The following is a 16326-nucleotide window of genomic DNA, read 5'->3' as shown; positions in this document are numbered from 1 at the left end:
CCTTGGAATTAGGAAAATTGAGGTTGGCAATTTTCTACCAATCTAAAACTGTTAGAGGTCAGCATCAGGTTGGCAAAAAAAACTTGACATGAAGGTGTTACCAAAAAACATAGATTCAAAGGTTGTCGATTTTTTGCTGACCTTAAATATTTTTAGATTGGCAGTATAGTAGGCATTTCTGAATGCTGACCATAATTTAAAGGCTGATTACTTCGATTCATTACTTTGATAGCCAGTGATTTAAAAAAACATTTTTAAATTGTAGGGGCAATAAATAATTCTGAGAGGATTTATAAATGGGTAAATTTAACTTAAGAAAATTTAAAAATAAAAATGAATTGATTGCAAGAAACAACAACAAATACATATAAACATTTATTTGATATAAAGAACCAAAACATAATACAAGTTCACATAATCATGCATAGATATAATGCACAGATATATACATATTATATATGACATTTTTATATATATATACAGAACAAAAAACTTTATTACTTTCAAAACTATGATGCAAAAAACCATTGAAAAAGATTTAGAGAAATTTTAAAAAGAAAAAAGGTGCTAAACAGTTTTTTTAGTTACTAAAAGCAGACAATTAAAGTATTTAGATAGCTAAACCAAACACACTAACAATGCAATACATAGTCTTGTTTTCCCATCTTACAGTACAACTTCCTATAAATAAAAGTAAATGATAAAATAAGAAAACACCAATCAACTTTTAATTAATACCAAAAAATATTGCACGTACCATCTGAGCCATTATCCCAGTAACACGAGCTTGCAGTATGAAGACCCGCACCATTCTTTTGCATTATTACACAAGTCACTAAAATAACTCTTTTTTATTAATTTAGTATTATTAAATTAGGCATTTTTATGTGGAACAGGAAACGTTTAGTAAGATTTATAGATATACAAAAAGTCTATAGAAAGTCATATAGTAAACCAGAAGCTTTTAGTGTACTTTACAGTAAAAAAGAAATCATTTAAAGGAAAAAGAAAATCTAAAAGTACTGTGGTGTGTGTCCTCTATGAGTAAGAGGTATGGGGACTTTCACTTGAAAAACTGAGCTTAAAATTTACTTTGATTTATAGACCTAAAGGATCACTTTATTTTTCGGGACCTGGTGTTCTAAAGTAAAAAAATGATTGGCTCATTGTACTTCAAAAATATTTTTTCATCTATAAAAACTTTTTTGTATTATTTGGAGTTCAAAAATATGAGAACCATTATATTGATTTTTTTCTGTTAATCCATAAGTTAATTCTTTAAATTAATAACTCTTTCAAATATGGCAGTTTTTATAACCATCTTATTTACAAAGCAGACTTTCCACAAATGGACTTTAAATGAATTGCACCAAACTAATGTTTTGATAAACAAAATTAATAAAATTCAGTTATTTGGACTTAGTTAAAATAGTTTGCTTTATCAAAAGAAACTTTTTGCTTTATTAAAAAAACCTTTTTGCTTTCCACCAAACAGAGCCTTAAATTTTCTACTTTCTAAATAAATTGCTGCACTCCCCAGGACAGCTTTTACTTGATCATGTAAATCTTGCTGGAAGCCATTAATCAAGCATCTCATTAGTGCAAGTATATCTAAACAAATAGATAAATGGATTAAAAGGGATGATTTTCCCTAAACTTGAAAAAACTCCTTTAACTAAGTTTTTTTAACAACTGAAAAAAATTTGGCTGAGCTGTATAATAAATTTATGTACCATTGTTATTTCAAGCAATTTTGTACTGTATTATTTTGAGGATTTTAAAGATGTCATTAATTCTACTTATGATCCAGTATTATCTGTATTATTTCAAGAGTTTAAGAACTGATTTTTCCTAAGCTACAAATTTCAATTTTTTTAAACAACTGTTCATAAAGATGTACCCCATTTTCACAAATTGCAAATGCAGTAAATTTTTTTCCAAAGCATCAAAAAAGTTATTTCTTTAAGCCACAGAAATCTTATTTTTAAGAAAATCTTGTAAACTGTAGTGAACAGGAAGATTTTTTTAGCTCTGTTTATGTTAAACCCTGTGGTTTAAAAACATGCAAACGTCTATAACAACCGAAATAAATGCTGGTTCAAGACAAATATGTAAACTACTGTCAGGGCTTTAAATTCACAAAAGCTTCACATAGACTGCCCTCAAATAACCACAACAAATTCTCATTCAATCTTAGCACTATTATAGTTTTCTGTACTTAAAACCTTTATTTACTTAAATACCTTGTCTTTATATGCTTATCTTTGAAACAATCTTTAGCTATATAACCTATTTTTAATTAACTCCAGCAAAGCAGGGAAATTAGAAAGTGGCCAAGTAGTAACTGCATTGAGTTCCTTCAGAAATGATTCACAATGTTTTTGACAACCTTTCAATATCAGTGATTTTAACAATGTTTTTTTTACGCTTCTGCACCCAATAATCTAAATAACTAGATGTTATTTATATAAATGCACTAAATAATATAAGTTTTAATAGTTTATGCAACAATACTTTTATTTATTAAATGATACAAATTTCATAGATAAATCTCAAAAATGCATAGATATAACTATGTTAAAATTTAAAAATAGAACATTCTTATATTGTATAAATAGCATGTTAATTGTAAGTGTAAACAAGATGATTTGTGTTAAAACATTGAATATATTTAGTATAATTTTCTAAAATACTTATCTGAATAGTGTCATGAAGAAATTAAAACCTCATAAATACTAAATTAAAAAAATTAAAAAAGATTTACCAATATATTTAAAAGGCTTTCCGAGTTTGGTTAGTTGATTTAAACACTGTTCAACTACACTGGATGTCCACTGGTTCACTTTATTGTGTTGATAAGCATTTCCTCCAATTGCACCTTCTATAGACTTAAAAACAAAAATTTAATAATAGATAATAAAAAAATACAACATATTTTATAATAAAGTTTTGAAAAAAGCAGTAGAGGTACAGTGCTTGCGTTGTAAAGAAGAAGCAGAAAGTACTGAGTTTGATCTCCACTATGTTTCACAAACTTGTTTCTCTGCACAACAGCCTTGTTCATCAATTTTAGTGTTACAGAGTTCAGTCCCCATGGCCTTATGGAGGTAAATACAGTGAAAAAGAAAAAAAGGCAATATAAAACCACATATCTGAATATAAAGAAATTTTATTAAGTCACAAGTGTTACCTCTTTAATAATGTTGCTGACCTCCTCAACCACAAATGATGCCTTTATAATAAGTAAAATTTTTTTTATCAGTTTATTAAAAAGCATTTTATAATAAGTGTAAAAAGTTAATTAAATGTATTTTTACATTTTATTGCTTTTTCAATATTTAAAAGCCAAAAAAAAAGTTAACACTCCAAACTGTCTAAGGTATAAAAAAGGAGAGATGGGTGTCAAAAAAACATAATTCTGATTTTTGATTTGTTATGTAGCAGAAAACTTGTATTTAGAGTAACTAGAGAAAAATAAAAATGAAATAAAACACACTACAACAAACAAAAAACAAATACTTTGTGTCTGGAGTTACACCAACCTTAAATATTTGAACAAATATTTGCTTTTTTTGATTTTTCTAATAATTAAATACCATTAATTCAATATCAGTTAGCTATGGATTATTTTATTAATACAATGTATTGAGTTGGGTTTGTGACTGGGGATGCATGAACATTAATACATTTTTAAGTCTATTTTTTAATTCGAAGTTCATGTTACATTTTAATTCATGTAAATTTATATATAAACATTATTATGATCAACATGATCATCATGATCATGGTCATCGTGAACATCATGATCATGGTCATTGTGGTCATCATGATCATAGTCATCGTAATCATCATGATCATGGTCATCATGATCATCATCATAATGGTTATCATGATCATCATCATGATCATGTTCATCACCATTATGATCATATTGATCATGATCATCATCAAAACCATGATCATCATCATCAAGCTTTAGCCTTCCTCTTTTAAGCTGTTTCTAATGTAAAAATCTTAAGTATTTTCTTTCTTTAACTAAAGCTTGTTTATACCATATCTTATGTATTCTCTATAGTTTTTTTACTTATATCTCTAACATTTTCTCCGGAAGCTGCTACCTCTTTATGCTGATAGCCAAGTGCTAAGCTCCAATATTCTCAGTTTACTTGTATCTCACATCATATGTTTTGTTCTAGAGAGCCTTCTGGAAAATCCTTAAAAGTGCCATTAACTAAAGTAAGTCTAAAATTACAATTCAAATAAGATTATTAAATTTTATCTTTCTAACAACAGTATTAAAGTCATTCTCGAAGGCCTACACTCTTTTTTCTTTCCAGTTAATTTAGGAGTACCGCTTTCTTTTTTTTGATGAAATTTGAAATCTCACAATGAATTTGGATCAAGCTTAATATAAACCACACAAAAAATCAACAAGGGATTTATAAAGCAGAGCTAATAATCAAAACTGCTTGCATTGATATTTTAAAAGATGAATTTACATTTGGCTTTTAAACCAAAATAATTTTTAACCGTAATATAACAATTTTTTGCTCCAGGGATAGTTAATAAAGCTTATAAGAAAGAAGGAGGGAGTACTTAAATGTATGGGAGTGGAATATATATGCATTTTTTCTTTACTGAGTTAGATGTGCAGATTTATCTAATTGATTACATAAACACATAACAAAAGTATATCTAACATAGATGACAATTGCATTACAATTCCCTCAGTATTTTTTAAAATGTAGAGCTATATTAAAATTACAACCCTCTCATTAAGACTCTTTATTTACAAAGCTAAAGGTGCCCCATAGAATGGGCCAAGGGAGCTTAGTAGGTCAAATATGTTCACTTTATTTGTTAACATATTTATGTAACAATTTTTTTGTTTCAATAATGAGCAACGTATTGATAGAGTAAGAAAAGTAATTTATAGCAAACTGTAATTAAATACAAATGAAACTCTATATGCGAAAATGATAATAATGAAATTTTTTACAATCAAAATCTTTATAATTTTTGAAAGATCAATATATATAGAATGGTGTGAACTTTTTTTTTGATATCATCAAGGCCACATAGGATTCTTGAGCATTAAAAACAAATAAATAAAAAACTGCCTTGATGTATTTAAATTGATAAAAACAGGTACTTAAAAATAATTTTTCATCTTTCTAATCATTTCATTGGATTCGGCTCCCCTGAAAATAGCCAGGTACAAATTTTTAAGTAAAAAGATTTAATATTTTTTAAGTTAAGTAACTTGAAACCCCTGATTTTACCTTGGAATTCTTATTTTACTAAGTACTCTCAACAAAATTTTTGCAATCCAATAAAATTCTATTCGATTGCATATGCAAATAAAATACTCATTTCTCCATTGCAGATAATTAAAAGTTTGTGTAATGTTGCTGTAATTTCTCCTGTAGATAATGCTAACTTTTAAACAAGTTTCTTATTGAAAAGTAACTTAGTGATAAAAGTTTCTTAAGATTTTGGGCTTTTAGTACCAGATTCTTATAAACTAGTTTCTTGTTAACATTAATGTTAAAAAGCAACGTCTATTGTGGTTTTTAATACATTTATAAGTTATACCTGCTATGCAATATAGTTGTGCTTATTTAAAATACCAGCTTGAAATGTGTTGATTATTTACAATCTATATAAAAAATTTAAAAAACATGTCGAAATAGACTTAAAAAACATGTGGAATAATGGACTAACTGTGACCCATATAATATGGATCATGTTAAGTCTCCATGAACCATTTCTATACTTATTCTTTAGTCATTCTATTTCAACCATTTTTTGTAATTAGTAGAAAAATTTTTTTTTAATCATAAACAAAAAAATAAACAGTTTTGATTTAACTTTTAATGTTAAATACTTCTTATTGTAAAATTGTAAATTTCTTAAAACATTTTTCTTTATTAGGTTTCAATTAAATTTTTCAGATCATCCAGAGCTTACTATGAATCTTGCCCTGTTAATTAATTTTAAAGAAAATAAAAGTTTAAAAGTAAAAACGTTTTTCTTATAAGAAAGTTGTATGTTTAATGCATGTTAAAAGGGCAGACTTGACTAATTACCTAAGCACATTAATAATAAAAATCTCTCTCTCTCTCTCTCTCTCTCTCTATATATATATATATATATATATATATATATAATGTATATAAAATCTCTAGAGTTTTAAAAATATTTTATTTTGTATTATAAAAAAATCATGCTCTTAATATTATTACTTTTATGCTTTTAAACTATCACCATTTTAATCTTAACAGTACAAAGTTTTACTTTTCCAATCGCGTTGTCAACTATATGAAATTTAATGGAAAATGTAGTATCTGTATCATCTGTATGGGTGTTTAAAAACCGTCTTGTCCAACTACATTGTTCTGTATAATACAACTTGGTCTTAATTATTGTTAATCCTAACACAGATTTATTATATTGTTTTAATGTATACTGCAGTATAAATAAATTGAAAAAGTTAAAAAAAAATTTTTCAGTTAAAGTTTTTTTTAATTTTTCCAATTTTCTTTTTCTCGGCATTAACTTGGATTTAATAGCTGTTGTGACTTCTGTGCGAACATGCATGAATGAGCATTAATATTATTAAGTTGCTCAATTTATAAAATGATAACCCAAATAGTAGTTTTTGGTAACAATAAAGCATATTATAATTTGTACATTTAAAATGCACAACCTTTCTATTGTGTTTTGCTAACAATATTGAAATAATATATAATGTACTTTAGATAAATTCAAGTTATGTTATTATAGTAACAATACGTACTATATGCAGTAACTATAGTTATGATAATAACCTACACACTGCATCATCAAAGTACCCTTATTTATTTTGCATGACTTCACCTCCTAACTTAAATGGTCAAAAAGTAAAGTAAAGCTGACTATTACTCTTTAGAACCTTTGTGCAAATTAAATTACAAATAGATATTTAAAGAGGCAAAATTAAAAGAAACCAAACTGCTATAGACAAAAATTATAATGATATTGTAAGGCGTTTGACGACAAATTCTCATCGTTATTCAAAAAAAAGTAAAAATATATTTATAAAATCAGACACCTTGTGACAGAAATAGGTATCAGATATTCTTAGAAGAAAGTAAAAGCAAAGAAAAGAATTTAGAAACTTTTAATTCCACATAAACATTTTTCAACAGTTATATATTTTTAAAACTTTGTGAAAACGTACCTTTCTTAATAGGTATATTAAGAAAGTATACTTTTAAAAAGTTAAAATGTAGAAATCTTTTATTATTAGGGTAAATTAGGGTAATATGAGCAACTTGGTAATATGAGCATACTAAAAGATTTCTAAGTTGCAAGCAGTGAAGTTAAAGTTGCTTTGTATTTTTTGAATCAACTTTAGGTGGTGATAAAAGAAATCAGTATAATTAGCGTAAATTTATATGATGTAATTAGCAGCTCTCATTTAATTAAAACATTATTAAATTGTTTGCGTTGTTAAAATATAAACATCATGCATGAATATATCTGTGGTACAAAATTTTGATGATAAAATAATGAAACTTAATTTTTCATAAAAAAAAATATTTTAGCTAGAAATCCCTTTCATTTTTGTTGAAATACAATGCATTGAAACATTTAGTTTTTTTATTTTATTTAAAGATACAATTTTTGTATAATATAAGCATGCTTAAATTACCCAGTATTTTTATTGAAATTAGCTAGTTTAAAGCCCTAAAATTGCAGTGGTTTTAATTGCTTTATAAATGAAAACAAAACAAAGTAAATTTTTTTAATATTTTAACAATACTAAATATCTTTTTATAATTTAAATTCAAAAAATTTGTAATATTATTGTTTAATGGTTTGAGCTAATAAAATTGAAAAAATAATGAACAAACTTAAAAAAAAAAAAAAAAAAAGGGTAAAATTAAAAATTTAGTAGGAACGAATCATTATATTCCACAAATTTGTTATAACCGTCAGGTTAGTACTTTTTTACTTATTAATCTTATTTTTTTGAACTAATTTAAAGTGTTCATATTACAAAGTGGTTGGGGTTATACATGTTTTTTAAGAAGAAATTTCGGATGCCCAAATATCTAATTGGATCATAAGTTGTGATCCCTGAAATTTTTTCTTCTTATTAGGCCTAACTTTATTAAAAATTATTGAATGAAAACCTTTACATCAAAATGCATCGAATTTTTAGGATATTTAGGATAATTAAATTTTTTATAGTGATTAATAAACAAAAAATAGCTGAAAAAATATATAAAAGGATAAAATAAAGTGCTAATAATAATTAAGTGCACTAATAAATTTTAAAACTTTTGGACATGTAAATTTGTTAAAGAAAAAATCGAATATATTAACTTTATTTGGTATAAGTCACTTAAACTTATCGAAACATCCTAAAATAAAAAAATGAAACAATAAGATGAAACAACCCAACATAATAAAAGTGACACTTTTTTAAAATTAAAACGAAAAATATATTTTCTTTATCACTAATCAGTTTATCAACATACAGGTTTTAAACTTAGAATTAAATTTTTTAAAACTTAATATTTTCAAAGAAGAAATTTGTCTTTGTTTGCGACGTCATAAACCACTTAAATTTTGCCTCTAAACGGCATTAAGTTTTTAGCAAATTAAATGTTTGGCAATAAATGTAAAAATATGGTCTATTCCACTAAATCAAATCTTTTATTCTTATCTTTAGTAACACAAAACTATTTGTTCTTCTTTTGGTACGTTGTTTTCTCTTAGACAAAAAGTTTATTTTGTTTACATATAAACTAATAAGTATAAAAAAAATCTATACTGCATAGTATTATTTTTTAATCAAACAATAATCTATTTGATTACATTTACGCGTTAAATGATAAGCTGAATGTTTCTTGTGTAAGGAATTTTCTTTAATTTTTGAAATTTCGACTTAAACTCAGCAATATCTAAAAATATTACCAAACATTATTCTTTAATATTTATGATAAGATTTCATGACATCCTTCAAGATTAATAATAATTCTGTTCTTGATATTTTAAACAGTCTCATGTAGAGCGCCAATAACTTTGCCTTTTAGTTTGCATAACTTGCCAACAGGGTATTAAAGAAATATGTTATAAGTATATGTAAATTGTGCATGTAAATGAACCTAAAATATTTTTCTTGCACCAAAAACCAAAAAAATGCACTCTAAAAAATGTATTTGTTTAGATGTGCAAGTCAAAAGACTAAAATACTCTATCAAAGTTTTTTGATCCATCTAACTAAATACAGATTTTGAAAAAATGGAGCCACAGGAACTCAAGACTGTCATAAGAGTATTATTGCAAAACTGAATTTGTATATTGTATAAAAAAACAATGATATCTTTAAAAAAGAATATACTTTTACTAAATGTTAATTACCTATTATTTAATAAAGATTTACAGCAAAAACAATGCTAAAACAATAAATTGTTTTGATATGTAAAAACCTTCAGAATAAAAATAACAGATAAGTAATTCTCATATAATTTGCAACATGACAATTTATTATACAAACTTTTTTTTAGTTTATATAAAAGATAACTAGATTGTACATAACTTTGCTTTTCAGCATCATTAAACAATGATTATTAATCAATGATAAACTGCGATATTATTGAAATTATTTTTTGATACATATAATAATCTTGATTTTACTTACTTCTTCTGTGTTCTGAAGATCATCCATTTTTTTTATATTGATGTCTTTACCGGACTTATAAACACATACCGTGGATTCAATATGTTAATTTTGAGGGGGTTGAGTTCCTACGCACCCATAAAAGATAAGCAAATTACACTCCTATTTTAATCTTGCAATTAAGCGGAGTAATCATTAAAATAAAATCATTTTAAAGTAAAATTCCAAGCTTAAATAATCTCTACGGTGGTGAAATAAAGTTAAAAACAATGTAATTAAAAGTAACTAACTAGAAAACATTTCCAAAGCTAAGCTAACCTAAATAGTATCAATTAATCAATTGTATTCTGAAATAGATTTTTCATTTTACGGATTATTTACATATGGTGCAAGTACTAATTTCAAGTCAACACCTTAATCTACAACAAAAAAAAAAAAAAAAAAGAGTAAAAATTTATATTTAATAATAATAAAACAAAAAATTATCAAGAACAGAAAGCAAAATATAACTAATATTTAAAAATCTAGAAAAGAAACTTCAGAGTAGCAATATTGGTTGGTCAATCACCACAATACTGTGTAAAGTGAGCAGGAACGCCGGAAAGAGTTAGCATATGGTAGCAACTACTATTCCTGCCCTTTTTGGCTGATGTACTGTGGCAGATGTACCGTATTTCGCTCTTTGTAAAATTCTTTTCAACCACTTTCTTCATTGTTATTTTTATCGTTAGTATTATTATTATTTTGATTATTATTACCAATAACTGGAGTTTTTATTATTATTGCCTATTATTATTACTGATACTTATATTACTATATTATTTACAATGTTGTTACTGTTTATTATTATAATCTACTTCTCTTTTATTGCTAAATTTTAATTGCGTATATAAAAGTCTTTTATTCAAGATAGATGTATAAAAGTAAATTGAATTTTGTCCTAAATTTATCAAACTTTTCACTTAATTATTGTTCCATAAAGTTATTCGTTTAAGTATTGTACTGTTTTACATTTTTTTTTGTTTTATTTTTCATTATTATGGTGTTTACTTAATATTAATACTTGTACTATATGTAAATACTCCATGTAATGTAAAATCTATTTAAAAATACATTTGATTTGATTTGATTTCTGCGAAATAGGTATGATAGATCTTTAATGCTATAAAAGCATGTTATTATCCAACTTTTCTTAATCAATATTCTATTATTAACACCAACCCAATGGAACCAGCTCTAAGATTTAGAGAACTTAGAAAGATAAGAAATTGGATAAAATTTTGAAGGCAATTAAAAACAAACCTGGAATCAAAAAATACAATAAGTCAGGGTCAAACAGTAATTTCTAAAGCATTACTCATTTCAGTAATTATTGAAAAGCTTGACTGTTTCAGTCAAATCAGAGCAAAAACAAAAGAAATCTTATTTTGAAGCGATTGATGCTATTCAAAACCGTTTTCGTTAGAGATTTAACCAGGATAGTTTAAATTCTGTGAACAATTTAGAAGAAGTTTAAACTTCATTGTTAAAAACACAAGATTACCCGCATTTATTCCCATTGGAATGCCATTATTCACTGGTGTTGACATCTTTATACTAAAAAATGAGATAAAGGGGCTACCAGCAAACATTAACCTGTAATAAGGGGTTGACTTTTGAATTTTTTCACTTAAAAATGAATGGGTATATTTTTAAATGGTTTGGGTATATTTTAATTTTTAAATGGTATGGGTATGGGTATGGGTTTTAAATTTTTTAAATGGTATGGGTATATTTTAATTTTTAAATGGAATGGGTATATTTTAAAAATAAATGGGTACATTTTTAGATCATTGGTTGCAAAAACATACCCCGTAGAAATATTTTTTTTTATTAAATTTTTTTTTTTTGAACATGCGCAAAAGGTAATCTTTTTTACATTTCATAATTTTTTATTGTTTTGCATGATACAAATAATGGTAAAATATACATAATTTTATATATAAATTGTTTAAATTTATCAAGTACTAATTGCTTCTGCCAGTGACATCTTTAATTGTCGTTTTCTGTCAAAATGAGCGTGGTCAAATCAAGGTGATTACTTTATGTTTACTAAAATCTACATTTAATATAATTAAAATAAGTTATTTATGTGTGTTTAAAATTTAAAACAAATTTAATGTTAAGCTTCATATATAACTTACAATTATAAATAACGTATACTTTATATTTTAGAAATGTCAAGAATAAGCTCGAGTTAGCTGAAAAGCCTGTAAATACCAAAGCATGGTCTCAAAATCTAGTCCACTTTGAGAAATCAAAATCAAGATCTCACATACCAAAAGTTTTTAGAGCCTCTTGATAATTTGAATAAAATGCAAAAAGCTTATTCTGTTATTGGTCAGTTTATTTGCTTTCCAAATTTAGAGAAGTCAGTTTATTGGAGATGTAAAAGAGTTGGCGCAGAATTATCTAATTTATGGCTCAAGCTTAGTTTATCAAAAATAAATGAAAAGTCTATAACAAAAAAAGTGGAAATTCTCATTAAGAAATATCACTCAGTTCAAAAATCTAAACAATGTCTTGAAGAAAAGTGGGATTATTTATTTGATATAATTAAAGTAAATGGTAACTGACTTAGCAACGAAGACAAAGCGTTTTTATTTCTTACAAGTGGATACTTGGTTACTGTACATCAAAAAATATTAAAGTACATCCATCTAAGGCTGGCTGGAAGAGACCTTGCATACTTAAAACAGATACAGTTGAGATCAGTGACAACAATGAAGAAGACAATGAACAAAATGATGAACAAGATTCTACTTATATTCCTCCAGACAATAAAGTTAAGAGAAAATATGAGAACACCACTGAGGCTGTTAACTAAGTTAAGAAGTCAAAACTAAGTATTAAGAAATCAGCAAAAGTTTGCAAAAATTTATCTGAATATGGTGTCAATGTACAAGCTCCATCTAAATCTGGGGTTTATAGAGCTACAATGTCAGCAGCTCAAAAAATGGAAAAGCACATGGTAAGTAATTTAAAAAATGAGAATTGGGATTTGCATTTTGATGGTAAAAGAATGTCAGAGGAGTATCAAGTCTTGGTTTTAAAAAATGTAGAAAAGGAAGTGAAACTAGTCATTTTAAAACTAGATGATGGGAAAGCTATTAGTATTGTGGAATAGTTAAAGTGTTAGATAAATTTCAACTATGGAGTAGTATTAAAGTTATAATATCTGATACTACAAGTGTGAAAACTGGGAGTAGAAATGGAGTTGTAATTCAACAGCAAAGAGAGTTTGAAAGAAAAAATTTTGAACCATTTCAATTTATTAGTTGTCAGCATCGTGTGTTAGACACAATTTTGAAACATACTACGAATGAAATTCTTAACGAAGGAGTGTCAAAATTACCAGAATCACATTATAAATTTATTCAAAACCTGCAAAAAAATTATGAAAACTTGAAGTCAAGCTTCAAGAAAGGTGAAGAAACTAAAGTGAAGACTAACAAATGGAGAAACGACATGGAGTTTTTGTTCAAATTGGTACAAAGTTACCTATACATGAAGGTGAATGGCAGCTTTCCAGCTGTAAACTTCAAAAGTCTGCTATTGTTGCACAATGCCAGATGGAATTCAAGAGCAACCTATGTCCTTCAGGCTTTTATTTTAACTGAATCGGAGAGTAATCGATTGCGCGTGATTTGCAACTTCATTGCATCAACTTGTTCTGATATATGGTTTTCTGACATGCAATACTCAAAACATGATTCTAAAAATTTAGAACAAGCAATAACTTCAACTTCCTCCATGAAGACCTTAAAAAGATTTTGGTTACAGGAACCCAGCAGAATACAAGGAGTTCAGAGATCCAATATCATAATTATAGTTATAATAGTATAGTTGTAAAAAAGTCAACCCCCAACTGTACAATTCTATTAAAAATAAAAATTGAGAAGATTTCCAGAGTGGTAATAATTTTTATCAAGCATATCTGAGATAAGATTTAAAAAACGGCATGATATATGTTAAGTAGTGTTTCAGGATTGAGAAAATGCTTTGACTAATATTGCATTGAACCTACATATTTTAAGTGCTTAATAACAAGGATGTGATAAAAAACCTAAATTAGAATCAATTTCGATACAATCCACAAGATCTATGTTATCTTAACAATTTTAGTTTTTTTTTAGCAAAGTGGTAACTTTATCGAGCTATTAAAATAATGAATAAAAAGTAAAGCAATGGTCACACACATTAGAACAATGTTGAAACTTTTTCATTGTTTTATTATTAGGCCAATAGCTATTCTATTAACATCGGCTGTGTACAATATATATATATATATATATATATATATATATATATATATATATATATATATATATATATATATATATATATATATATATATATATAATATAATACAATATATTATCATTATTTTTATAAATATAGAGAAATTGTTAACACATTAAAAAAAAACAATTAAGGCACTTCTTTACCTTCTCTGTATTTAATTGCACACTTCAGTCAATTGCACCAATTAAGAAATAAAATTTGTGTTATCCTGTAGATCATTACAACTGTTATCACGGATTATCTGGAAAACTTTGCAATCATCTGCACAGAGGCGGGTCCAGACCATCTACAAAGGATGGGGGGTGATTTTTAAACATTTTTGATTCAGTGATTCTAGATCATTTAGGAAATAATAAGGTGAAGGGGGGGGGGGGGAGGGAGGAGTTTGTTTGTTCAATCTAAACTATTTAGTAAAGTAAAGGGGTATAGCAAAATTACGTTTTATATCATTATCTCATTAGTCCATTTTTTTTTGCACCACACAAACTTATTAAAAAATTTTATCACAGTTAATGCCTCCCTAATTTGCTTTGTTTTCAAACAGTTGCTCAATTAAATTATATAAATTTAAAGAAAAAGTTTATTCAAAAATATCTAAGAAGGGGGAGGGGGCGATAGAGTAATCTTGATTCATTACCAGAGGTAAAATTTCTTGGCTTTACAGTAAATTTGTAATGGAAGATTTACCTGGTAATGCTGTTTTTTATTTATCGAATTATTGTCAATAAGATGCCGAATGTTTTTATTATTAATCTTTCTAAAATTTTACATATAACGGACGAGGGAGAAACAGATCAATGTTTGGAAGGACTAAACTTATCGCTTTTTATTAAAAGTTGGAACAATGTTTGAATCTTTCCACGGTTTTAGTACCTCTCTGAATTCAAGAAATAGCTTAAAATTACGTTCAATAGGAATGCTTAAACTTTCAGAGAAGTGCTCAATACATTTGGCTGGATTCCATCGTTCCTATAGGCTTTGCATATATCCAATGATTATAATTGTAAAAGAAATTCTTTTAAGCTGATCATTTTATTTATATCATTTTTACAGTAAACTTGAGTAACAGGATCAAATTTTGGTAGAACTTTCTTTTGTCATGAGTAAATATAGATTAAAAAAGGTGATCAACTTATTAGAAATATCTAAAAGGTTATCACTTATTGTACCCTTTGGAAACCCTGAAGTGCGAAAACATTCCTTATACTTTTGTTTGCTGTTTACGTATGCATAAAATTTCTTAGGATTTGGTTTCGAACTTTTAGCTAATTTTTTTTTTGTTTTTCACTACATGATTTAAAATAAAAACGTTTAAGATATCAAAATAAAAGAGAAAAATTACACTTAAAAAAGTTAAGGATAAATATAAAGAACGCGGACACTCTAAGAAGACCTTAAGGTCTTGTTACAGAGAACCGCTGTTTGAAACTTAGACATTTCTTTTGTTATAGCTTTAAGTTGCTTGCTTAAAGGTGCTTGCAACGAAATTGCATAGCCGTCCAAAAGTCTCTTTCGACTTTTGTCTGTGGTTTTTGGATAAATATCACTTTCTCAAAATCAAAATATATGTTCAAGTAATCTTCATTCAATAATTATTATTTGATATTTCAATTGAGTTTTTCTACTTCATTTTCTATATTTACGACTAATTTCTCCTTGAGTTGCATGTTTTTTTTTTCTTCTTCTTTAAAGTATATGTTATAAGTACAAGGTCAAAAATAAAGTGTAAATAATTAGAACATTACTTTTTTCGTTTGATAGTATTGATCTTTATTGTATTGATAAATATTGATCAAATACTTCTAATGTAATTTGTCAAAAAGATCCAACCACGCATTGTTTATCTATGTATTCAGTCTGTACATTGTAGTGTAGGCGCTTTCATCGGAGTTTCACCATCATGCTTTGCATGCATGGTTGGCTAGTTATCAGCTAATCAAAACAGTTGTACTATTGTTATATATACCATCGCATGCGTGGCAGTGAATTACTATTTGCATTTGACTAGGCGACAACATCACCTGGAAAACGTGCTGAAATACAACTTTTGATGGAAGACAAAAAGTCTGAACGTGAGATTGCCGCACGTTTACAAATGCCTAAGACAACTGTTCACGACTTTATTTAGCACATAAAGTCAACAAGCACTCGCGCTTCAGGAAGATCCAGTGGCAGACCGAGATGTACCAAATTAAAAACTGACGCTCTGATCCGCTGTGCAGCCACGAAACACCCACTGGCATCATCTTCACAAATTCTCAATGAACTGCCTCCTGATGTAAATGTGAGCTCTCGCACCATTCGGCGAC

The 16326-nt window shown here is 27.0% G+C and overlaps 1 protein-coding gene across 1 annotated transcript; it reads right to left on the bottom strand.

Annotated features, from left to right (window-relative positions):
- Window positions 1-362: 362 nt before the first annotated feature.
- Window positions 363-9842, bottom strand: LOC136078338 (dynein light chain Tctex-type 1). The gene is made up of 5 exons (XM_065793957.1): window positions 9695-9842; window positions 3191-3232; window positions 2765-2888; window positions 758-835; window positions 363-681 (listed from the first exon to the last, which is right to left on the bottom strand). Exons 1-5 carry the CDS (start codon window positions 9719-9721, stop codon window positions 611-613), a joined length of 342 nt encoding a protein of 113 aa, XP_065650029.1. The 5' UTR covers window positions 9722-9842; the 3' UTR covers window positions 363-610.
- Between the last annotated feature and the right edge of the window lie 6484 nt (window positions 9843-16326).

The sequence above is a fragment of the Hydra vulgaris genome, chromosome 03, assembly GCF_038396675.1.
Source record: "Hydra vulgaris chromosome 03, alternate assembly HydraT2T_AEP".
Lineage (NCBI taxonomy): Eukaryota > Metazoa > Cnidaria > Hydrozoa > Anthoathecata > Hydridae > Hydra > Hydra vulgaris.
The sequence above is the reverse complement of the archived record's forward strand: the minus strand, read 5'-3'. Positions and strand labels throughout refer to the sequence as shown.

Coding starts and splice junctions, on each gene's coding strand:
- LOC136078338 (XM_065793957.1), bottom strand. CDS start 9,721: ATGGATGATCTTCAGAACACAGAAGAA. Junction 2,889..3,190: donor TCAGCAACATTATTAAAGAG/GTAACACTTGTG, acceptor TTTGTTTTTAAG/TCTATAGAAGGTGCAATTGG. Junction 682..757: donor CTGGGATAATGGCTCAGATG/GTACGTGCAATA, acceptor TTTTATTTATAG/GAAGTTGTACTGTAAGATGG.